At 40.5% G+C, this 23,974-nt stretch overlaps 4 protein-coding genes across 4 annotated transcripts; 1 reads left to right on the top strand and 3 right to left on the bottom strand.

The window, feature by feature from the left end:
- The first annotated feature begins 626 nt into the window (after positions 1-626).
- Positions 627-5,044, top strand: fgb (fibrinogen beta chain). Its single transcript, XM_026369758.1, has 13 exons — positions 627-800; positions 1,145-1,177; positions 1,290-1,387; positions 1,847-1,949; positions 2,239-2,307; positions 2,481-2,595; positions 2,742-2,848; positions 3,092-3,206; positions 3,388-3,507; positions 3,600-3,722; positions 3,844-3,938; positions 4,151-4,341; positions 4,508-5,044. Exons 1-13 carry the CDS (start codon positions 717-719, stop codon positions 4,737-4,739), a joined length of 1,485 nt encoding a protein of 494 aa, XP_026225543.1. The 5' UTR covers positions 627-716; the 3' UTR covers positions 4,740-5,044.
- A 1,164-nt stretch (positions 5,045-6,208) lies between these two features.
- LOC113168599 (fibrinogen alpha chain) lies at positions 6,209-7,851 on the bottom strand. Its single transcript, XM_026369647.1, has 4 exons — positions 7,725-7,851; positions 7,410-7,593; positions 7,172-7,317; positions 6,209-6,687 (listed from the first exon to the last, which is right to left on the bottom strand). Exons 2-4 carry the CDS (start codon positions 7,543-7,545, stop codon positions 6,349-6,351), a joined length of 621 nt encoding a protein of 206 aa, XP_026225432.1. The 5' UTR covers positions 7,546-7,593; positions 7,725-7,851; the 3' UTR covers positions 6,209-6,348.
- Positions 7,852-8,815: 964 nt separating this feature from the next.
- fga (fibrinogen alpha chain) lies at positions 8,816-14,275 on the bottom strand. Its single transcript, XM_026369645.1, has 8 exons — positions 14,124-14,275; positions 12,991-13,095; positions 12,669-12,852; positions 12,412-12,557; positions 12,201-12,299; positions 11,770-11,934; positions 10,426-11,083; positions 8,816-9,911 (listed from the first exon to the last, which is right to left on the bottom strand). The coding sequence occupies exons 1-8, from the start codon at positions 14,178-14,180 to the stop codon at positions 9,202-9,204; spliced, it is 2,124 nt and encodes a 707-aa protein (XP_026225430.1). The 5' UTR covers positions 14,181-14,275; the 3' UTR covers positions 8,816-9,201.
- A 1,155-nt stretch (positions 14,276-15,430) lies between these two features.
- Positions 15,431-20,574, bottom strand: LOC113168231 (oocyte zinc finger protein XlCOF6-like). The gene is made up of 4 exons (XM_026369235.1): positions 20,494-20,574; positions 19,893-20,033; positions 18,046-18,597; positions 15,431-17,709 (listed from the first exon to the last, which is right to left on the bottom strand). The coding sequence occupies exons 1-4, from the start codon at positions 20,501-20,503 to the stop codon at positions 16,433-16,435; spliced, it is 1,980 nt and encodes a 659-aa protein (XP_026225020.1). The 5' UTR covers positions 20,504-20,574; the 3' UTR covers positions 15,431-16,432.
- Positions 20,575-23,974: the final 3,400 nt, after the last annotated feature.

The following is a 23,974-nucleotide window of genomic DNA, read 5'->3' as shown; positions in this document are numbered from 1 at the left end:
CAAAAAAGTGTGAGACTGTACAGTACATTTTTATGGTATTTTTAAAGACAAGAAAAAAAGGTGATTTTCTGAAGATAGAGCTACACATCATTTTAATAACATCAACTGTCATTTGTGGTGGAAATTACTGTCACCACTGTGTATTATGCAGAGAGGATTTTAGTAATATGAAAAACTCATAATTAAGGTTGAAGATAATTTCCCAGTATTGTTCACACTGCCTGTTTTGAATTCTCATTCATGATCTTCATTAATTGTGTTGTCTGAGAGAGATTAAATTTTGCTTGATCAAAAAATACAGGAAATAGAATTAAAATGTATCAAAAGTCCCCAGATTTAATCCAACTTATCCTAAACATGATTTTTTATCTTTTTGATGACAGCTTTAGAAAAGAAAATATCTGGAACTAGAAACTGCTTACACATCTGTTTGCCATATTTGGACTTATCAGTAAACATTTAAGATCTTTTGCCCTTTTGTTCCTTCACAAACTCCCGATTGACCATGAATCGCTGTGACTCAGTCTGAGTTAACTGGCCCAGCAGTTAGTGACTGATTAATGTCAGATCAATATGAGTGGGAGGACGTCCACTTGCATGGAGAGACGGAGGATAAAAACCTGGTCAAATCAGGTTTCCGGGACAGAAGAGGGCACATTGAAGACTGAGGAGGGACTGACGAGAGTTTGATCTAAACCTAACACTATCGACAGTGGATGATGAGGAGGCTGCTGTTACTGTATCTGTGCGTGTACGCCGCCTCGGCTCAGGGTGATTTAGATTATGACGACGAGGAGACGGTGAGTGAGTTCAAAATTTGAAAATGTATTTGAAAAAACATTATGGGCCAGCTTCTTTTGATTAGATCAAACTGAAAATCAAGCAAATGTGAAAACATCCATACTTTTTCAATGTCAAAAAAGGGATGCTGGAAATTTAATAGCAGATTAACTTTATTGATCTAATGTCTAGATTATTAGACAGATTTATTTAAACAGAATAAAATATATTTGACATATTGTAGTAATCCAACAGTAAATTACTTCAGTATGTCATGTAGCTGTGTAATTAGCTCCAAAAGTACCTAGAGTCTTTGTTTAAAATATTTGGATTTTCAATGCAGTTTTTTTATTATCATCCACAGGAGACTACAAACGTAGCCACAGAGAATGGAACTGTAAGTGCAGCAGCACAACTTGAGCCATTTCGTTCATATCATTTATTTGTATTTAATTTCATTTGGTGTTTTGTTTGTCTGACTCATCGCATCTTTGCTCCTCATATCTCAGGCAACCGTTGATGCTCGTGGCCACCGTCCACTAACAAAGGGCAGGGAGACGTACAACCCCGCACGCTATATCCCACCACCTGTCCCCAGCGGTGGCAGGTAAAAAATTAAAGAGTGCAAAATATAAGTATATAATAATGGCCTTTAATATGAGAAATAACTGTGACAGTAACAGTAAAAGCTGCTTATTTGAAGCATCAAACATAAAAGTTTTAATACAGCACAGAATGACTTCTTTTGAAATATTCTAATATTTCTATACTGAGTTTGTTGCTGGTTGAAATGGGGCCAACTACATTTTAATTACACAGATTTTCATATTTTTAGTGTAACCTCAATCATCAAAGGTTCTAAGAACCTACGTTCTTAGTAGTTCAGTAGTGTACTACATTTAAATCAGGTACATCTACGGTACCTTAAAATTCACTTTACTACCTGAGTGCTTGTTTTACGGGGCCAACATGGTGGACTAGCCAATGCCGCTAGCATGATTTAATATTAGAGATCCCTCAGTGTGTGTCTGACACGTTAGTGAATTGTCCTCAACTCCTCTCCCAGGTATACTGGACGCCCCACCTCAGCTCCAGCTGGACGACCACAGGCACAGGAGAAGGTAGAGCAGCCGGAGTCTGGAGGATGCACACATGCAGATGAGAAGATGGTAAGAGAGCACCAGCACATGGTTGCTATAGGGCTCAACCACTGGTTTTACTCAACAATTCTTCAATCAGAAATCTAGTTTTTTCGACACATTTGGGTGGAAATATACTTGTGAGTTACTTATTCACAGTATTTCTTTAACAATCTGCCTTTAAGAGGAATGGTTGGTGCTCATTTAAAAGGTGGGCATGCAAAGTCAGGGTAAATGGTTCCATAGGTAAACACAGAAAACACAAAAATAAGGTGGTCACTGAAAGACAGACAGCTAGATTTTTTTTTCTGTCCTTTAGGGTGTGTTGTGCCCCACTGGCTGCGAGCTGAAGACTGCATTGCTGAAGCAAGAGCGGAACGTCAGGACGGTAAATTGATTTATCTGTCATTTCCTGTGTTTTCTGAACCTTGTTTATTACAGAACATGCTTATAGATCATGAATCAGACCAAAAAAGGAAAAGTTTTTTTTTTTATTGCCATTGGGAAAACATTGGGATTGATTGAATTTCATTTCTGTGTGTATGCCTTCATTTCTCATAGAGCATTAATGAACTCAAGCCCCAAGTGGAGGAGTTGTCTAGATCTTCCAACGTCATCTACAACTCTGTCAACAGTATGTCCAACTCTCTGAGGGAGAGGCAGAGACTCATCACCGGTGAGAACAAGGAACATTTGCATAAATTATGAGGAAGACAAAAACATTGTGATGGAATTACATAGATACATAGGTATATAAAGAATCTCAACTTTTCTTTTCGCATCTCTCCTAATCGATTTGTATCTCAACCATAATTCCCTTAGACAACAGCAGGGTGGTCAGCCAGTACACTGATCAAGTGGAGGAACATCACGCCTACATTAAAGAGACAGTGGACACTGTCTTCCCATCCAACATCAGAGTGCTACAGGTAAGAAGACTAGTCGAATTTAACAATTCCTCATCCCAGATGCATCAAAAAGCTTGTATTTAATACTGTTATTATGTTATTTTTTATTTGTAAATTATAAACATTGAGTATCATCTTGGAAAATCTGAAGTTCTCAGAAAATGAATTTTACGCACCACACAATTAAAACAACAAAACAAACTGTGTAAAATATTACAAATACTCTTTGATAAAATGTAATGTAATAATGTGTTATGACTGCAGGGGGTCCTTGACAAGATCAGGCAAAAGATCCAGAAGCTGGAGAAGGCCATCCAGACCCAGAAGGAGGACTGCAAGGAGCCATGCAAGACCAAATGTCCCATACCTGTCGTGTCTGGTAGGTTTAATGTCCCATACAGACTGCACTGTTCAATATACTGTTCATATAACCAACTAATGCACTAAATAAGTATGAGCTGGTCACCAAAGTTCAAAGTTATATCTACAGCAAATTTCATAGAAGTGTGGTGGGAAGTCTTGTTACTGACTACAACATTGTGTTCTCCTGTGTGGTTCAGGTAAGGAGTGTGAAGACATCTTCCGTCGTGGAGGAAGAGACTCCCAGATGTACCTGATCCAGCCTGATGCCTCCACTCCGCCGTACAAGGTCTTCTGTGATCAGACCACCCAGAATGGAGGTGAAAACATTATCAACATAGACCACTTCCCTTCAAAAACAGTTCTGGTTATGATTCAGTGATTAAAGAGTGTTTTTTTTATATTTCTCCAGGATGGCTTGTCATCCAGAACAGGCTTGACGGCAGCGTTGACTTTGGCCGTCGCTGGGATGAATATCGGCGTGGATTTGGAAACATCGCCTTTGATTCTGGAAAGGGACACTGTGAGGTTCCAGGTACGACTTTGAAAATGACAAACAAGAGACTTTGTTGAAGGAACTTCAGATATTACTCATGTTCACCATTATTCCATCAATTTGTGGTTAACTTGTACCTTTTTTCTTCATCCCATGACAGGTGAATACTGGCTGGGCAATGACCGCATTAGTCAGTTGACCAAGGCGGGACCCACTGAGGTTCTGATAGAGATGCAGGACTGGACTGGAGCCAAGGTTTGTTCTCAAGGTTTCTTAGTTTTTTTAATAATAGTCAAAGCAAAAATCCCAAACAATGTCTGAACGATGACACTTCTAACACCCAAGATTTAGTCTGTAATAAGCAAATATCACCACTGATGTTCAATATTCACCACTGATCAACTTTCGCCTTCTGTTTTTCAAAATGTGTTTAGAATAAACCTCACATGGTTTCTACTCTTATTTAGGTCCACGCCCAGTATCGCCAGTTTACTGTCCAATCAGAGACGTCCAACTACGTGCTGTCACTTGATGGATACTCCGGTAACGCTGGCAACGGTTTGCTGGAAGGAGCCACACAGCTTTTTGGTGTAAACCGTACTATGACCATACACAATGGCATGATGTTCAGCACCTACGACAGAGACAATGATAACTGGTAAGTGTCCTTTTTCTTTTTTTGGTCAGTGCCAGTTATTATGATTACATCCAGTCCTGAAATACGATATAATCCATTAGAATAAGTTAAAGGAAAAAAAAATTGGGATGCAATTTGTTTTCAAAAATGTCTCTCACACCTTTCTGTCTATGTTTATTTGAATCAGGATCCCTGGCGATCCCTCCAAACAGTGCTCCAGAGAGGACGGTGGTGGCTGGTGGTACAACCGCTGTCACTCAGCCAATCCTAACGGCCGATACTACTTTGGTGGGTCCTACACTCGCCAAATGGCGAAGCACGGCACAGATGATGGCATGGTGTGGATGAACTGGAAGGGAAGCTGGTACTCACTCAAAGCCATCAGCATGAAGATCAGGCCTTTCTTCGCCTCCTCATAATCACATGGATGGGAGGCAACACACACAACACGATAGGATCACAAAAAAGCTAAGACTAAACAATATGAAGTAAATGTTTTATATTAGAAATAACCTGCAGAACTAAGCGTATGAAACTTAGAAAAAAGTGAAATAAGATTTTTTTTTAAATGTGTCATATTTGCAGAAAGATAAAAATATAACAGTTTTCCGGTGAATGTGCCGTCATCCTTTTTTTTGTTATGTGTGAAGTCTTCAGTGTGCATTACCAGGTCAAGTTGATGACAACTGTCCTCCGCTACTCAATAAACACATTGAGGAACATATTTTCTGTCTGTTCTTGTCATTATTTCACTGTACTTGTGGATTTAAAACTAGCCACTACATGAATTTTTACATTTCTGTTATTTGTCCAAATAAAACAGAATAAATGTGTAAAAGTGCAAAGCACCTAATTTGGGAAAGTACAAATGTACTCCAATGCAGATTAACTGTACTTTAAATGTACATTTATTTCCAAATGTAAATAATACCACAACTTGAATCTTCTTTTATAAATAATAGTAATTTTAATGAATAATTAATAATAATGACGAGCATGACTGAGAAATAGATAAACAGGTTACGTATCAACCATTTTTTATTATATATATATATATTTATAAGATGACAGTGGGTTGAATGTACAGAAATTCATGTAAAATGTGCCAAAATGTATTTTCTTATTTAGGGAGGCACTAATATAAGTAACACAGGAAGGAATCTAGAAATGGGAGTGTATTCTCAACGCTCAGAAATGTCTCATATAACAAGAGCTTTAATCGAAGTTCAGGAAATTAATTGTTAACAGGTTAAATCTAACAATATTACCAAAATAGACTAAACTATACTTTTATAATGTATTAACTTTTAAACATTACAGTATCAGTGACTGAATATATTGAAATTTGTACCAAAGTGGTTGTAAAATGAGACATTCCCTTTGGGTAGTGCTTGGTTAAAGATTGTTAACCAATGTTTTTCCTTTGATTTTACAGTATTTTATTTTTTTATGAAATTGATGTGATATACAGTATGTAAAAGTTTTAGTCAGCTGAATGTTTACATAAAATATGTATCGTAAAATCCAGATTACAATCTACACTGCAAGAAATGTTTTAGTCATGGATGTGTCATCTTAAGAATCATTTATTATGCACAATTGGACAAAATGACTTCTAACACGTAATAGCACAGTCTGAGAGCCTCACGTCAAACAATGTGTAAACTGCAGATCTTGTAAACTAATCATGAAAAGTGGCAGAATGTAGCTCAGTTGTCTATAAACCCCAGAGTTGGTGGGTGAACTCTCAGTTCAGTTCCTCCTGGCTACATGTTGAGGTATTTTTGGACAAAAAAAACATAACCCCCCCCCCCCCATTACCCCCCCCCCCCACACACACACACACACACACACACACACACACACAGTGCCGTCATCTACTGCAGCATCTAAACAACAACAACTCAAATTAATAAAGTATGTAATAATACATATTATCAATATCTTATGTTGTTGAAATGTAAAAGACAATTATTTCCTCTGTTACTTTTCTTTTTAAGCTGTCAAACCTCTTTCAGTTGAATGCTTTCAGTCCAGCTCTGCAAGATTAAGAACCTCTGCGTCTTCCAAAAGCTCCTCCAGAACTAACTGATTCTGTCTGATATCCTCAACCTGGACCAGCAGCTCTCTCTGAGCTGTCCCTATGGTCTTATATGCTGCATATGGTGCTGGGCCTACATCTGCAGGCTGCAGCTTGATATGTGGGAGGCCTTTGGGAGGCACAGCAGCCTTGCGTATCTGGTTGAGAGTCTTGTTTATCTGGTCCATGTCAGTTTGAAGTGACTGATAGCTGGGGTGATTGACAGTGAATGCTACTGCTGACTGGCAAGATCCAAGACAGGCCCGCAGCTTAATGTCAATGTCTACCTAGAAACACAAGCAGGACAAGAAGAATATAGTGTTAATATTAGAACATGCCACAGCAAATGATTATAAAACACAAAGTACCACAAAGTACCCAAATCAAAAGGAAACAAGAACCTCATATACAATATATAATATTTAACAAAGATACCATCAATTACTAGCTTATTAACTACTAGTAAATAATTGTAGTATTTTCTTGGCCTGTCGAAATACTTACAATGATATTTGACATATTAGATTGATATTTTAGGCAAATTACTCTGAGGACTAATTTGCAATCAGGCAGAATAGGAAAATATGCCTTAATGTCATCTGCATAAAAACTGAACATTAGATTGTTCCAAGTCATGCAGGAAAAAAAAAATTGGGCTTGGTGGGTCATAATTTTAAAGCAGTCTATAATGCTAACTGTATCCAGAGTACATCTGTGGACAAAATGAATGACATTAGTTGCATTTGGTTGACACTTTCTTTTGAAACTTACCTCTGTTCGATACAAATCCTCCATTTGTTTCTGAGCATTAATGTGTAGCTCCCAGATTTTTTGCGACAGTCTAGATGATCTTTTTTGTAGTGATGTGAGATTCCTAGACAGTCTGTCTGCATGCTCCACAAACTTCATTTCTTGCACTGGAGATGAAACACAGTTTGAATCAGATTACATTACTTTGATCATTCTGACTTAATTTAATCAAAAACACTAAACTCTGTCCAAGTCTTACTGTGTCTGTTGGCAATGACTCTACGGTTTGAGTTGTAGATGTTTGTTGTTAACATCATGGATTTTTCAGCCGCGCCTTCATACTTGTTCACTGCCTTACAGACCTTCCACAGTTTTTTTTCTACTTCACTCTCCATCTGTGAGATCAAACCCTGGAGTCGGCAGCCTGAAGGGCATTTGGAAACCTTTGTAGTAAGAAAGATACAGGTATTTTTTAAAACTCTTGAGAGCTACTAAAATATCTAGATTCAACAAGCAAGCAAAGGGCTCCATGCAAATTTACTTTCCTGCTCAAGTCTGGCTGCATGTTTCTTACCCAGTCGTCATCTGAACACAGAGTGATCTCTGATTTTGCTCGACACTGTCGTCCTCTGTATGTCCAGGGGGGACTGGGAGTCTGCTGGTCGTCTACACTCTGAGGCTTCAGCCTCTCGCATACTGCAAAAAAAACAAAAAATACAAAACAAAACAAAAAAAATAACCAATGATCATTTATTTTGTGTCTGACATTGGAATAGGAAAACAAATCTAATTTTGCAAATGGTAAACTAGATAACACATTATTTGTTTCATTGTTCAAAATGTAATGTCTGCAAATAATAACAGAATAAAAACAACTTGCCTAAATAAGCATAAATGTTTTTGTAATATGTCATAACTGTGAGAATAAGACTGAGACTGCATTTGCTAGATATTTGAAAATATTTGGTTACAGTTGGGTAGAATATAGTCAATGTTGCTGTGTAAGTAAAACATTTGCAGAAATTCTCGACTTGTATGTATTTTCAAAAGACTAATTTAAAATCTGTGTGCATGAACCTGATGTTGAAATTACAGAGTTCCACGTTTAATACATTATCAAAATGTCTAGAAATAATCATGTTTCATTTTAAGTAATATTTTCCCCTGATTTCTGTCAAAAAGAAAAGACCTTTGGTATATTTGTGAATATGATGGTGGTAACTTTTTAACTTCCAGTTGACTTAAGGTAAGTATGTGAAAGGTCAAACTTCACCTCTTTTCAGCTTTAAAGACATGTTTGATATGAATTTGAACAGGGAAATTTGATGAGTTTGACAAATTTGTTAATATGGGATGTTTTAGAGCACATGGTTGATCTCTCTTATAATTTAGATTATAAATATATGTATGTCTTTCAAAACACCACATGAATTTTGCAGCAGTATGATTAAAACAAAGCAACTATTAGAGAGAACACATTCAATGTACTGTAATGCCATACAAACAAGTAAGAGTTCAAAAGTATTGAGTATTAATAATATTGATTTAGATTTTTTTTTTATTTAGAGATTTGATTGTCTTATGGTCTAATGGCTTCATTATTACTGGTATTTTAGAAAAAATCTTTTTTGCAACCACGGAAATAAAATCACAAACCACAGTAGCTGAAGTGAACACTGAATCTTTATTGATTGAGCAGAGTTAAGCAATGACCAGAACATGTTTTTCCAAGTACAGTGGTTTTGCAATTCTAACAAACAGATCAATGCTGTTGACAGAGTTGGATAAAAAAAAAGTCTACGAATGAACAAATATACACATAAAGACTTACTGACACTGTTTATCATGATTATGAAATTCCAGAATGATTAACGAAGATCAATAGTCTACAAGGTCTGGAACCTTTTTGCCCTCAAATATTTATCCTTAATGATCACTAGCTCTCCTGTTTCACTAGTTCTTTTTCTGCCTGTTGCCTATATTGCAATCATTTTTGAAAGCATATATAATTTGATCATATTCACCCTACGATTTGTCTACTCCACGTTCCTCTAAAAAGCAGCCGGTCGTATAAACATTCTCACAGTTTTCAAGCTATAATTGGCCGGTTTATATGTCACCCACACGACTCCATTTTCAATTTCATATGGCGTGTTTTTCTCTGGGTCGTATGTGCCTTTGTAATAAATACCATTCAAGTTAGCTGATTGGCAGCTGTTATACCACCACCCACCCCCATACACCTCTGCACAATTTTCCTCCCACTTATCGTTGTCTCTATCAAAGGTGCTGAATTTCATTCCATTATGGGACAAATAAGACGCCATATTAGACTTAGGCCTCACCAGAGCATCCCCGGCGTCCCCAGTGTACCCAGACAGGTCTATCTGGTACCCCTCCTCCTCTGAGCCAACTTTGATTGCATATTCAGCACTGGCTACACCCCCTTCCCAGTCCTCCAGCTCTACCTTTAGCATTGTTTCACCATTGCTGGTCAAAAGGTGGAGGTTCTGGTTACCCAGCCAAAACTCCCCCTTGCCCTGCGCATCGACCGAACCGAACCCATTGCGGTATTCTGCCCAGGTGCGGTTGAAGCTGACTGAACCGCTCTCTCTCTGCTGAACTAACAACCACCCGCCCATTAGCCCATCCTGCTGGCAGTAAACCTCAACTACCTCAGTGGAGTCCGTGCCGCCGGGTTTCATCTTAAACAGGCCGTTTGTTTCCCCTTTCAGGTGGTTCTGGTAGGCTTCGACACAATCTGCAAACAAAGAGGGGCACACCGCAGGCCGCGAGTTAGCTTGGACCGGCTTGTTTTGTGGTTCGGCTAGCTGAGAAGTATTGATCAAACGGTCAGTCACTTTCCCCATAAGCTCACCTAAATCTATAAACCTAAATCTATCTCCACCTGGAGCTGTCGCCAGGCTTTTATGACATACAGAAGGGTCACTATGGGTTTACTTTGTGCAGTTACAAGGTTAAGAAAAGAGAAAATATATTTTAATGTCAAAATGTGTAACATAAATGCACACAGGTCACTGTTTTAGGTCATTATTAATTTCAACTGCCTGCCTGTAGATCTTAAACATGTCACACTGAATGTGACTGCATAAATCATTTAACTCTAGCAACAAGCAATAACAAATCCTGTGCTCTCTTTATAGTTTTGGTACATAGGGCTAGCTAGCAAGCTAGCTGATGCTAAACAATGCTGCCTAGCTGAATATGCCCCAGTGGGCTTTAGAGAGTTTACTCATGGTCTGATGTTTTGGTACCTTTTCCTATATAATCGGCCTGGCGCTCGACACGCGTGCTCTTCACACTGCGGGCATGGAAATCAGGAATGTCATCCTCTCCATTGTCTGTGAGGAATGCGCCAAGATCGTCACCAAATGGATCCCCAAACCCTGTTTTGGTATCTTCTAGAAGGCCTCCCTTTGTGCCACCAGTGTGGACAGTCTTGGTGGACACCAATGAGGAGGAGGAAGAGGATGAGGACGTGTGACTGAGGGTGGGGAACAAAGAGCTCACTCCACCTTTTGTAAAGTCTGTCACACCCTGGCATTCTGGACCTCCCTCAACTACCTGCTCGACTTTTTCCACCGGTCCATCCTTCGTGTGGACGATGGTCCTCCTGGTGCTTCTGGTGCACGAGACTGTTTTTGTGGAAACGTGACTCGTGCTGGGCTGGCTGTGGAAGTCAAAGCCACCGCTAAATAAATCACCATCGCCACGTCCTCCAAGCTCAGTGATGGATTTAGATGATGTGGAGGAGGAGGAGGAGGAGGAGGAGGACGACGACGACAAAGTAGAAGACGAGGATGTCGATGATGAGGATGTAGAACCAGAGTGGGAAGTACCTGGGACTTTGGAGATGGTTGCTGGGGATGAGCTTGAGCCTTCCTCCTCTAGGATCAATTGAACAGTCTTCACCTGGAGGAGAAAAAGAAGAAAAGCATTGGTGTGGAAAGTTCATGGAAAGACAGCACAGTGTGCATCGTTGTAATAATTAGGGCAATAGTAAATGACGATAACCTTGTTATTCCCACCTCCATGATAACTGGGTGACTTAGTTGCATTGTGGTTCCACCTATCCTTTCTTTTCTCAGCGATTCTGAGAAATACATTATGTGTAACACAATGGGTAATACCTCAGCCCTTTACTACAGAACGTAGGCAGCAACAAACAAAGTTTGAGGCTCAGACACAGCTCCACATCTGCTTTGAGATAGACGAGTTACTGTGCTTCTTCCTGCCTAAATACTGTAGGTGGACCTGCTGACGAGTCTCAGTGCTTTCAGATCTTTCTATTGCTTTACTGTTGCTAGTGCTTACTGTGCTTCCTGATAGCTACAGATAAAACCTGTGCAGTTTGTATATTTGCAAAAAAACAAAAAAAAAAAAAAAACATAAATCCTGAAATTAATTAATTATTTTTTAGACTTTTTATTGTTTCCTTATTCTTAACATTGTCAAAACCAAATCAGGTATTGTCTGTGTATCAAAGCCTGATTGTGACACCACAATAACCAACTGTTTTAAAACAAATAGAAAAACATATTTTTTTAGAGTTATGTTTGTAGGAACCAATGATCAAAGATCTGTAATGTGTTACTCACGTCAGGGAACGGATCCTCTTTCTGCTGTGCTGCCACTCTGCCGTCAGTATCCTTGGACTTGTAGATGCTGTCCACAATCACATCCTGCAGAGGCCTGCTCTTCATCACATACAGCGTCCCCACAGACTCGATCCTCTGAACTGGCCGGGACTCCAGCTGGCTAATCTGGTAAAGTCAAAGTGAGTTTTTGTAATAATTTGATATGAATCTCAACTATAAACATGACAAATGTGGCTGAGCCTCCACTTAATCCAGTGCACATGTTTAGAGAGGTTGAGTGTTTTAACTCTCTAACACAACTTTAAATACTTAGTTTCAGGAATAACCCCTCACTCATAATATTGAAAATAATTATTACAATCTGTCTCAGTAAGGATTCTGACTAAGTCTGGCCCTGATGATCCTGCAGTGGAAACAAATCTGCTCCTTACCTGCTTGTCCAGGGTTACGTAGCTCTCCTTGTCCACCTGGTACTCAGAGTAGCGCTGGCAGGATCCCTTGCAGGAACGGAGCTTAATGTCTATATCCACCTATAAAGGAACGTAGATGTGAAAATAAACCTGCTGCTCACATACCCCATAATAACATCACTTCTTATTTTACATGTAAACATGTCTTTTTGCTGCTGATGTGTCTCCGTACCTCCAGCCTCTGCATCTCCACGACTTGATCTTTGACGCGATCTCTCAGGATGGCCAGGCGCCTCAGCTGACTGTCGATTTTAATCTTCATTTCCGTGATACTCTGACGCAGCCTCTGGGCCAAGTCGTAGTAGTTGTTGTCGCCACCTGATGGAGAACGAGGTTACACATTTAGATTAGATACGTTGTTTCTTCTGTCTTCAGATTTGGTTGGTCCACCATCTAGGAGAAAAGGAAGGACAGAAAACACCGACTAACCAGCATCAATGGTGAGTTTCTCCTTCAGGTAGTCGTAGGTCTGTTTGGACACCTGGTCGGCGGAGCGGTGCTTGGCCTTGTTCTGATCCAGGAGGCTGCGGATCTTCTCGATCTTCTTCAACAGGTTGTGGTCGTACTTATCCATGAGGCCCTGGATCCTGCAGCCTGATGGGCATTTATACCCCTGTTGGAGGATGGGACAGATGAACAAGACAGAAATTCTCCAACTGAATTCGTCCAGCGACTGATTTGACTAAGTAGGCAGTAGTTGGTGCTTTTAAGGAACAAAGTGACGGAACGACTCATGAAATAAGCTGTGTACCCAGTCATCATCTGTGCAGAAAGGCCACTCTCTCTGACTGGCACATTTCTCGGATCGGGTGGCAGGCTCCACCGGGCGAGCTCCTCTGGGATCAACCACTGTGGCCTGGTGACAGGGAGACAACAAAATCAATGGTAAACAACTGTGCAAGGCCTCTTTCTACATAGATAACTGACTGACGCAGAAATGTGCTAATAGAAAGATATTCTGCTTTGTTTTTAGAATTTTATTTGGTTGTATGATAAACATATTTCGGTTTTTGGTAAACGTGAGAATCACTATAATCAATTTGATGAGTACAATACTAGCAAAACCTATGAGCACCTAATTGAGCATCATATACTGATGACATATTATTTTGAATATTTTATACTCACATGTAAATTACACATTTTATAAATTAAATAACAATAAAAACAAATTGCATTATACACTGAATAAAAAAAAAAGCCACACACTCTAATATTTATTTGGACCGCCTTAAGCTTTGCCTTCGTTTCGATAAATTCCTGCAGTGTCACAACCTTTATTCTCGTCCAGAGTTGCACTAATTCTTCTCCAACATCTTGTATTGATGATGGGAGAGTCGGACCACTGCAAAGTCTTCGGCACACATTAGGGTTAAGGTGTGGACTCTGTGGTGGCCAATGTGTCAAGTTCCCTGAAGCCTGATGAATCCTGACTGTGTCATCTTGAAATACGCCCGTACAATCAGGGAAGAAAAAAATCCCTTGATGGAATAACCTGGTCATTCAGTATACTCAGGGTAAATCTGGACTCATCAGACCATGACCTTCTTCCATTGGACAGTTCTTAACCCAGTTTTAGTAGTTTCATTAATCTCCTTCCATGTTTTCTTAGCTTGATGCCAATAATTTGACCCTTCTGAAAAAGATTAACATCTTTTCCACGAGTACAGGATTAGTTAAATACAGGTGTGTCTATATCTATATCTATAGCAAGCTTTGCAACATCATGTTAAACTAAGAAATTACAATAATCATCTTGAATCAAACAGCTAAACAGAAGTAGATGTTTCACATGATGTCATTAAGAATTTGCTGCTTTACGTCTTATCAGATTATAAAATGATTTAATGTGGTAAAAACAGATGGATCTGATGTGAGACTCACCAGGGTTGAAGCCACACAAATCAAACCGAGACAGACGAGTAAGTTGAGTCGCTCCATCCTTCTTCTTCCTCTGTGTGAAGGCTGGTTGCTGAATGCTGCTCGGACGCTGCCGTCCGATCATTTGAAGCCTCCTGGATCCGTCTGACGAACCCGTGACTCATCAGGATTTGGAAACGTCCTGTCAAACGTCAGGTCAGGTCAGTGTTGTGTAACCTCTGCTGTTAACGCTGATCGATGTCGAGGCTGTTTGTCGTGCTGTGTGTGTGTGTGTGTGTGTACACACACCCCCACACTGAACACAAACACTGTGAAATCAGTTCAGCTGCTGCAGGGTTTACTGGCATTTGATCCACTGTGTGTTCTCCAGGTAAACAGTGACAAATAGCAGCTACGGTCATGAGCGGGTAAATTCTCAGATAATGATAAATGAGTGTGAGCAGAACAGTGACAAACACGTCAAAACTCTGGGGTAATGTTAGATGTTTGTACATCATGTGTGATGGACACATCTGTTTTAAGAAGCAACAAACAGGATCATTGAATAAAGTTTCTTTTTGGAAAAGTCCTTGAACATCACAATGTGCAAATTCTCCCTTATTCCCAACAGTGGAAGAAATCACTTATTTGTGTAGGACAAGAAGAGACCTGTAAGTGACAGACTGTTAAGTTCTGTTGCATCTTATTTATTGTAATTTATATTTATTTCAGGTAGATTTAAGTAGTCAAAATTAAAAAGTTAAAATTGTTTAGAATAAAACCCGACAATGCTGCTGGTCAGTGCAGGACTGATCTGAGCTGAGCTCCCACTGGCTCCAGTCTGATATTTATCTTGGATTTTTATTCCAGGAGTCTCATTGTGGCAACGTAAAACTCATAGTAAAGAGTAAAACATAATCTGTTTTCACAAAGTGATCCTGTAATCACACCAACCTCATCTGAGAACTTGTGAACTTTGGACAAACTGTTGGATTTCTTACATAACTTCAACACTGAAAGTTGCCTACATGAGCTGGACAAGACAGAGGACAACACAGTAACAGCGCCACCTACTGGTTAAATAACAGACCAAGCATGATTCATCAGACGGCACAGATACATGAACCGTGACAAAAGCTGAGTGTTTTTACCTTTTTCTTAATGCTGATGTATAATATCTCCAAATATGAGTATAATACCGAATATTTACTCTTTACTGTGGCACAAATCATTTCATTCATTTTCCTTTTTTCTCACTATAGAATGACGGAAAGTAAAAAAAAAATAAATAAAATGTTTTACTTATAAACCAAAATAAATCACAGCAACAGATAAAAACTGTAAAAAGTTCAATGGACCCTGGTTTAATTCAAACATTCAGTTACATTTAACACTATTAACAATCTAATGATGTTAAATGTTTAATTTGTCTTAACACAGCTGTGGTGTTGTACTGATAAAGACTTTTCTTCATGTGTCCAATTTGTTTTTTTTAAAAACATCTTTATTCTTGAGCACAGTAATAAAAATGTACATGTCTTGTAGTGAATTGATCCAAACACGTTATGGGATTATTTTCCTGTCTAAATGAGGTCACATTAACTAAACCTATGCCTTTACACAATATGTAAACCGAAGGCACATGGAACTAGTCAATAAAGACCCTAATAAAGCTGTATTGGAATCTCTTCTCTCTATTTGTTGCTCTTTTTAATGGAAGCTTCCAGTTTGGACAGTGACACATTTGGTTCTCCAGGCTCTGTTACAGCAATGTATAAAGCATTAAAATGTGACTCTGCTTTAATTTGTTATTTCATGATCATGACGTTGATCACAGGCGTGTAAACAGGTGCACTGACATCCTGGAATGAAGCTATGATTTGGGTACTACTATCTGTTAAGATGTTTCCAATGCAGCTCTTTCTATTTTAAAGTAATCCAGCTGAGGCTCAGCACTTTAGTGTCATATTTACTGTTTTAATTAAAAACCTAATGTTGCAGGCTGCAGCACATCGACAGATACTGGACTGTTTGACCCACCTCACATGAATGTATTTAACTACATTTAAAAGTATTTTGAAAGCAGAAGCTTAACGTTTTAAAGCTGGGAGATGCTACTACACCAGTCGCTGTCCAAGGAAAACGTTACTTGTAGATCGACCAACAGTAACAAATGACTCTAAAACACGGGAGTATCGCTCTTATCCACACTAGGTGAATAGTTTTTCTTTACATGGAGGTACAACAGATTCTGCTTCACAGTTTTCCCCCATGTTTCCATTCTAACCCTAACCCTAACCAGGAGGAGCCACAGACTGAAACGTTAAGGCTCTTTAATTGCTCTTGTTATGTGTTAATCGGTGGTTTGTGAGGTGCTGCAGCAGCCTGAAGCACCTCTTACAGTGTTCGCACTCGAAGGGTTTCTCGCCTGTGTGGATGCGCATGTGTTTACTGAGGTTGCTCTTGTGGTTGAACTGCTTCCCACACTCCTTACAGTCATGGGGTTTCTGTCCGGAGTGGATCAGCTGGTGAACCTTCAAGTTTACAGCCTGGGAAAAGGATTTGCCGCAGTGGGAGCAGGAGTGGGGCTTCTCCACCGCCTTGGCGCATTTGTGATTGTCCAGCTCTGCAGGTTCAGAGAAGCTCTGCCCGCACGTGGAGCAGCGCGGCGGTTTCTCCCGGTGGGTCGACTCGTGTGCTTTCAGAGCGGAGGGATGGGTGTAGGTTTTGCCGCATTTGTCGCACGTGTAGGGCTTCTCCCCCGTGTGGCCGCGCTCGTGGACTAGCAGGTGCTGCAGCAGGCGGCAGCTCTTGCCGCAAAACGAGCAGTGGTACGGTTTCTCCCCCGTGTGGATCATCCGGTGCTTCTTCAAGTTGTTTCGGCTGCTGAACGCCTTTGAGCACACGTTGCACTGGAAGGGTCTCTCTCCTGTGTGAGTGTACTGGTGCACCAACAATGACATCTGCAGTCTGAACCGTTTGGAGCACAGCTTGCACTGGTACGGTTTCTCCCCGGTGTGCACGCGTTCGTGCTGCTTGAGTTTTGTCAGCTGCTTGAAGGTTTTAGCGCAGCGGCTGCAGCCGTGCGGCCTCTCCTCAGAGTGACTCAGCATGTGGATTTTGAGGTCCCCCTTCCGCGCACAGGTCTTACCGCACTGCTCACATTTAAATGGTCTCTCACCTGTGTGGATCAGCTGATGCTCCTTCAGGGTGCCTTCTCTCCCGAACTGCTTCCCGCACACCTCGCAGCTGAAGGATTTCTCCCCGGTGTGGATGAGGAGGTGCTGCCGCAGGGTGTGCATCAAGTAGAAGCTCTTGTTGCATTGCGTGCAGGTGTGACGTCTCTCGCGTTGAACCTCTTTTGCGTTCTCTTTGTGAACACGTTCATGCAGCTTTAAGTGCTGCTTGTTACAAAACATTAAGCTGCTTTCACCGCATGATTGAGCTTCCTGCTCTGCCTGGTCCGACTCCGACTGGCTCAGCGTACATCTTGTCATGCTGCAGTGTTGTCGCTGGTGTCTGGTGACGTTGCTCCGCCTCGCAAAGGATTTCCCACAGTTCTCGCAGAGGTAAGCTTGAGCTTCGGACGCATTGTCCTGCTGTTTCTTCTCTGGTCCATCAAGAACACAGCGGAGCGGAGAGGTTGTTAGAAAAGAGGAAAAGAGGAAGAGTTAAAATTCTGTTTCTGTCTAATAACATAACAATATTTTAGTGGATATTATTGATAAGATAATTGAAGTTTATATTAGAGAGACGATCTCCAATGAACTCCAATGTGTGTTGATAGTTGACAGAAAATCAAAATGCATCAGCAGCAACTTTGACAATTTGTTGTTTTTGTCATTTCTTAAGCAAAAGTGACAAATATTCATAGTCCTCAATAACAGTTTTCGTCTAAAATATTCTCCACTGTTGAAACAATCCAGATGAGAAGCTCAAATATTACCTCCAGTTCCAGGCTCAGATGTTTCTACATCGTCAGCTTCACCCTGCGCCTCAGCGTCATGTTGCTCCTGTGTGCTGACGTCCTCTGCAGGGACAGTTTTCTGATGATGTTGTGATTCTGCGACGGTGCAACCTGCATCCTCCTGACGTACCTCTGACTCACCACTCGCTCGCTGACAGTCCTGAAACACTAACAGTATCCCATCAGCTCCCGTTTGACCAAATATAAGTTCATCTGTTTCTTCAGCTTTGGTTTCTTCTCTGTTTGAGTCTCTGTCGTCACAATCTTCTTCTTCTTCTTTATACGAACTGAACTCTGTTCTGATGCCATTACACCAGTCTGGGTGCTGCTCCAGCTCCGGGTTTATCACTTCTATTTTCTCTGCTTGCTGTTCTTCCTCTTCTTCCTCTTTTAAGTCGACTTTGATGTTGGAGTGACTCTGCTCTTCAGCCTGATGGATCAACTGCCCAAGCAGTCCTGGATTTTGCATGCAGTCCACCAGGGACACAGAGAGTTTCTTCAGAGCGACGACCGAGCGATCGTCAGATGAGTCTATGGAAACCCAATTCACACACAGACAGGTCATGTAATGGATACATTACAATTAGATTAGAGATTAGGTTTTCTACTAGATGTTGAACCTGCCACAGCAACAAGCGAGGTACAACTCTGATTCTAAGAGATAGTTGATGTCTGTCTGGAAAAAAACCTGCATTAGCACTATGGGTGTGGATGGCACAAGATTTTATTATAGTACAACATGTTAAATATTAAATAATATAAAGAGTTGAGAAGCATAATGCTGCTGCCAGAAATCATAGACTAAGATGAACTGTATGGTTGAAATCAACTCTTAGCTCTGTAAATTCAATTGGTCTCTGAGTATTTAGAGTAATTACAGTGCATCCAGAAAGTGTTCGCAGTATTTACATTTTTTTTTTTTATTTTAATATTATTTTTATCCAAATTCTACAAATATCCCATAATGTCAACATGAAAGAAGTTTGTTTGTAATCTTTGCAAATGTATTCGAAATACTAAATAAAAAAAATAACTTAACGAACATAATTATTCAAGGTGCTGCAGAGATGGTTGTTCTTCTGGATCATTCTCTCTCCACAGACAAATGCTGGAGCTCTTTGAGAGTGAGGACCTAGTTCTCAGTCACCTCTCTGACTAAGGCGGTTTCTCGGTGCTCCTTCAATGCTGCAGAATTTTTTCTGTACCCTTCCCCATATCTGTTGCTCGATATAATCCTGTCTCTGAGGTCTACAGACAATTCCTTGGACCTCATGGCTTGGTTTGTGCTCTGACATGAACTGTTAACTGTGGGACCTAGGGTTAGGGTTAGGGTTAGGTGGACTCCAATCAAGCTGTCGAAACATCTCAAGGAGGTTGTAAAATAAAATGTTGAAAAGCAGCGTGACTACTTTCTTGATGTACTGTATGCTTAATTTGTGAAAAGGTGTTGAGTTAGAAGGTCAAATAAAGTCCATGCACAGGAGAGAAGCCAGTTGGCTGAGTTTGTTGCAAAAACCTTTTACAATGTGTTCATACTGTTTTGTCTTTTACTCTAATAATTACTCCAACAACTTTTCCTGTAAAGAGTTGTTGAGGGAGTCAATCACAGCGCAACTGACCATTAACACCTATGGGCAGTACAATGTCAGCAAGTGACCCTAATGTAAGTTAACGGCGAGTCTTTAGACTGTGGGAGGAAGTCCAAGTACTTAGAGAAAACCCACAAACCCATGGGGATAATAACAGTAAAGTGAACATTTCAAGGATCTGGATTTCTTGAGGAAACCTCATATACATGTAAAATAGGGATCATGGCAGCTGCTCACCTTCATGCTCATGCTTCAAATCTGGTCTGAGGTCTGCTCGTGTCTTCATACAGTCGACCAGGTGGACCGACAGCTGCTTGAAGCCCAGCAGAGACAGGCTGCTGAGAGACGCCATGTTCTTCAGCGGGTCAGACAAGAGACCTAAAGACACCAGATGAGGAGCAAACTGTGAGAAGGGCTGTGGTAACACCTAAAGAAGTCATTTATTATCCTCCCTGAGGAAACTGCTGTGGGCAACATTCATTATTGTACTATATTACAGTGTTTGTGTCTGTCACACTGCTTTGTTTCAAGTGTTTTCAATTTTATACATATAGTATGTATTACATATATGATAAAAGTACTGTGCAGGAAAACCTATCACCAAAACTTATTACCAAACCCTTTCACTTTATATTTATTGATTAAATGTTTGTTGACCACAGTCTGACGATATGTTTTCCATTTATGTATGAGGTTAGCTTTAGCTTTAGCTTTAGCTTTAGCCTAGAATCCTACACTTATCAAGCTCCTCTCCTTCTTCCCTATTAGATTATGTAATGTTGTATTTTGGTATAAAAGCAGTTCACTTTCTGTCCTTTTGTTTTTAACTGGTCCCTACCTGTCTTCATGACGTTACAACATCCGAAAGTAAAAATCCAAAATACCAGCAGCTGTGAAAGAAAACTCGTGTTTACCTTTAGTTCCGTGTTCAGTTGAAGGACGGGTGTAGGAACCAATGGGCTTCGAGGACGCGACGAGGAGGCGGGCTGCTTTGGGAATCGGACGCCAATCACATTGTCGCTTGATTGCACGGAGACGGAAGCTCTTGTGGGACAAAATACATAAATGTGATCTTAATTTTTAATTATTCTTCTAATGAGTGAAGCTTGTGGATATTGTGTGAAACCGTTTCCATCTCGTTAGGTTTGGTAATGTGTCTGTTCTGGATCATGTTGCTGATTTTGACAGTATAACACTCTCTTCATATAAAGCCCAGTGGGCCTCTTTGGTAATTAGTTCATGCACAGATGGAACAAACAGTTTGTTTACACATTATATTCCACTGTGTCGTACCACTTAAAGCATATAGAAGTTTATCCCCGTCTCTGTGTAATGTTGTGACAACACTAGATGGAGCCACCGGATCAGTTTGTGTCCTCTGCAGCTTTTTTCACTTGTAACTGTTTAAAAGTTTATCTCAATGAGACACAGTTACAAAAATCCAGTAAGAACATCTGAGTGGAGGACGGAGGTCCGTTTTTATCTGCAAATGTGCAGGATTTTGTCAGTGTTCACATTGAGACACCAGTTAAACAACTCAGCATGACACAAATACTTCTGTACAGAGAGGAAAAAAAGAGCTTCTGAACCGCACAAAGAAAAGACGTCCTGCAGGTGCTCGGGCTGATAAAGACTTTAACAATCATTACAATGGTACAAGGCCGATGGCACACACTGTACACACACACAGAGCCCCACAAATCACAGGCTGAGTCCTTTGATATCTGTTCTTTTGATCACAGATCAGTTGTAGTCCCTTCAAAGTCACATTTGCTTTGGTTTGTGAGCCTCAATTAAATGGACTGAATGTTTTTCTTATATAATTGGTTAATATAAGATGTCAGAAAGGGTGGAATAAGTTTGGGGAGAGCCGCATGGGCAATATTTACTGAGTAGTTTATGTATAAATAACACATCAAATCGCATTTGAGATGCAAGTGTCGGTGCAGAACAGCTCCTAACACCTGGTTTTGTGTAATCAGGACATTGATTCCTACAAGGGTTGTGCAATTCAGCTGCCTTCTTTATCAGCATGTAAACAAAGACCTAGATGATATATTTTAACTTCTAAATCCTCCAAATGTTGATCCTGTATGTAAAAATATCACAAATCTTGCAGAATGTTTTTAACCTCCCTTTACATGGATCACACTGGGGGGTGCTTGAAAGTCTGTTCTGTTTGTATAGCACAGTGCAGGTTAACAGGCAACAGGCTTTGACAATTAGTCAGGACATATTTTGCAGGCTACAGAGCACAGTGTGCATCCTAGTGTGCGAGCAAACAGGTTACAGATGAATATTTGTTGTACCATAAACCGTACAGAATGTAGCATGATGATAACAGAAGCAGAAATTTACCCGCTGTTATTGGCAAAGAAAATGAAAAGGAGATATTTTAGTTATAATTTAATATGTTTCACTGTAAATGCATGTTTAATCAAAAAAACATTTTTGAACAGTTTATTTTTCAGAGATTTCACAGGTAAAACGTGAAATACATTCTTCAATAAAAGCATGGATGTTGCCTTTTTAGTTATGAGAAAAATTAAATGTCATAAAACAGTGAATTTACTGCAAACTGCCTCGGTCGCTCACAGTAAACATTTGGTTTTGCCAGAGTTTCCATTTGATTCATTTCATTCACAGGTTCAAGTGTAATTTATGTAGCAGAATTGGACAAAGTGGAGTTTTTGACCTGGTTAAAGTCGGAGGATCACTGAGGTTATTACAGTTTTTAACGTCTCTTTCTGCTCGTCCCTGATCCACCCAGCAGACAGCAGATCATCTGATCATAGTAAGTTTAACCTCAGTGGTGTGGGGATTCAGGGCGTCTGTGGTTTCTACTTCAGATTTCCCACCATTCGAACACCGGACGCCAAAATCTCACTCACCAACTCTCGTGTGTCTCAATTAGTGGGGATGATGTTTCAATCCCAGTTCCAGTTGGTGGGTCCTCTTTTACAAAAAAAAAAATTCTGAAGCTCCAGTTTTTTATTTTTTTTTAATTTAACAGATCAACACGTTCAGTCAGCCAGCTGGCTGTTTCAAGGAGGCCTCTAAATAATTAGGAAACCCCTGTGTGAGGTGCCTCGACAGGAACATGGCAGAACGACTTGGAATATTGAAATGAATCAAACTTGCTCGACTTTCACTCACTTACTAAAGTAGATCAACACCGGAGTCTTCCTCTGTTAAATGCTGTTAAACAGGATGGAACATGTCAAGAATGTGCTAATCATCAGCTCATCACATGGTAATTTATTAGTTTACTGTGCTAGTTTGTGCATTAACGACCCTTCACGTGCACCTACTGGTAATTTAGAGCACACATCTATTCACCTGCATGTCTTTGGATGGTGGGAGGAAACCACTACCACCCCCACCTGCTGCTATAGAGCACTTGTTCGTTTCCTTGCTGCCACATTTTGACCCAGATGAAGGCGACATGATGCGACCCAACATCTGGAGGAGGCTGTTGTTATCCAACACCCGGCGTGAGCGAAGAAACAGTGGAAAACGATCGATGAGGCGTTTAAATGCTCTCATTAGTATTCAGCGTGTAAACTGCTTGTGTACCCGTGTGGCTCAACGCGTTGACCTCAATTTCCCATTTTGCCCCAGTGAACATTTAACATGCACACATTCAAATAAATACACACAGGCGCACGAGCTTTCCTGACTCCTGGTGGTTTACAGCCTCCAGCCTCCTCCTCCACCGCTATCGAAACCGTTTACATGGTAATATCTCAGGTACACACAACGTGGCAGTTCAGCATCCCCATGCTGCTGTTTGTGTGTGTGTGAAACCCACGAGGGTTCAAGTCAGCTGGCATACTGATTCAAAGAGATCCAGGATCCCAGCAGGAACCTTTTCCAGTCTCCTTTCTTTCATTCTCGCTCTAATTGACTTCTGATGCATTTTTAATGTCCAGCCACCCAAACCACAGTCTGCCTGCACTGTGTGTGTGTGTGTGTGTGTGTGTGTGTGTGTGTGTGTGTGTGTGTGTGTGTGTGGGGCAGCTTCATTGTGTGAACATCAGAAAGTGTTTGTGTGCTTTTCTTCAAACCGCTGTTTGAGCGTCTCGGAGCATCTCAGTGTGTGTTTTTGTGTGTAACTCTGTGACAGGAAGTCGGTTTGTGCTCGTCCTCTCTTTCTTTCTTTCTTTCTTTCAGTCCACGCTCCCAGCTGACGTCTTAATGGCGAGTTGGGGGGGGGGGGGGGGTGTGAGGGGGGGGGTTGTGTAACAGGAAGTCAGACAGGGAGGTTTCTTGTCTGTCACTGTTAAAAGTTTGCCGTTAACAGCTTTTCCACAAACTCT

Source organism: Anabas testudineus, chromosome 18 (assembly GCF_900324465.2).
Source record: "Anabas testudineus chromosome 18, fAnaTes1.2, whole genome shotgun sequence".
NCBI classification, from domain to species: Eukaryota; Metazoa; Chordata; class Actinopteri; order Anabantiformes; family Anabantidae; genus Anabas; species Anabas testudineus.
The sequence above is the reverse complement of the archived record's forward strand: the minus strand, read 5'-3'. Positions and strand labels throughout refer to the sequence as shown.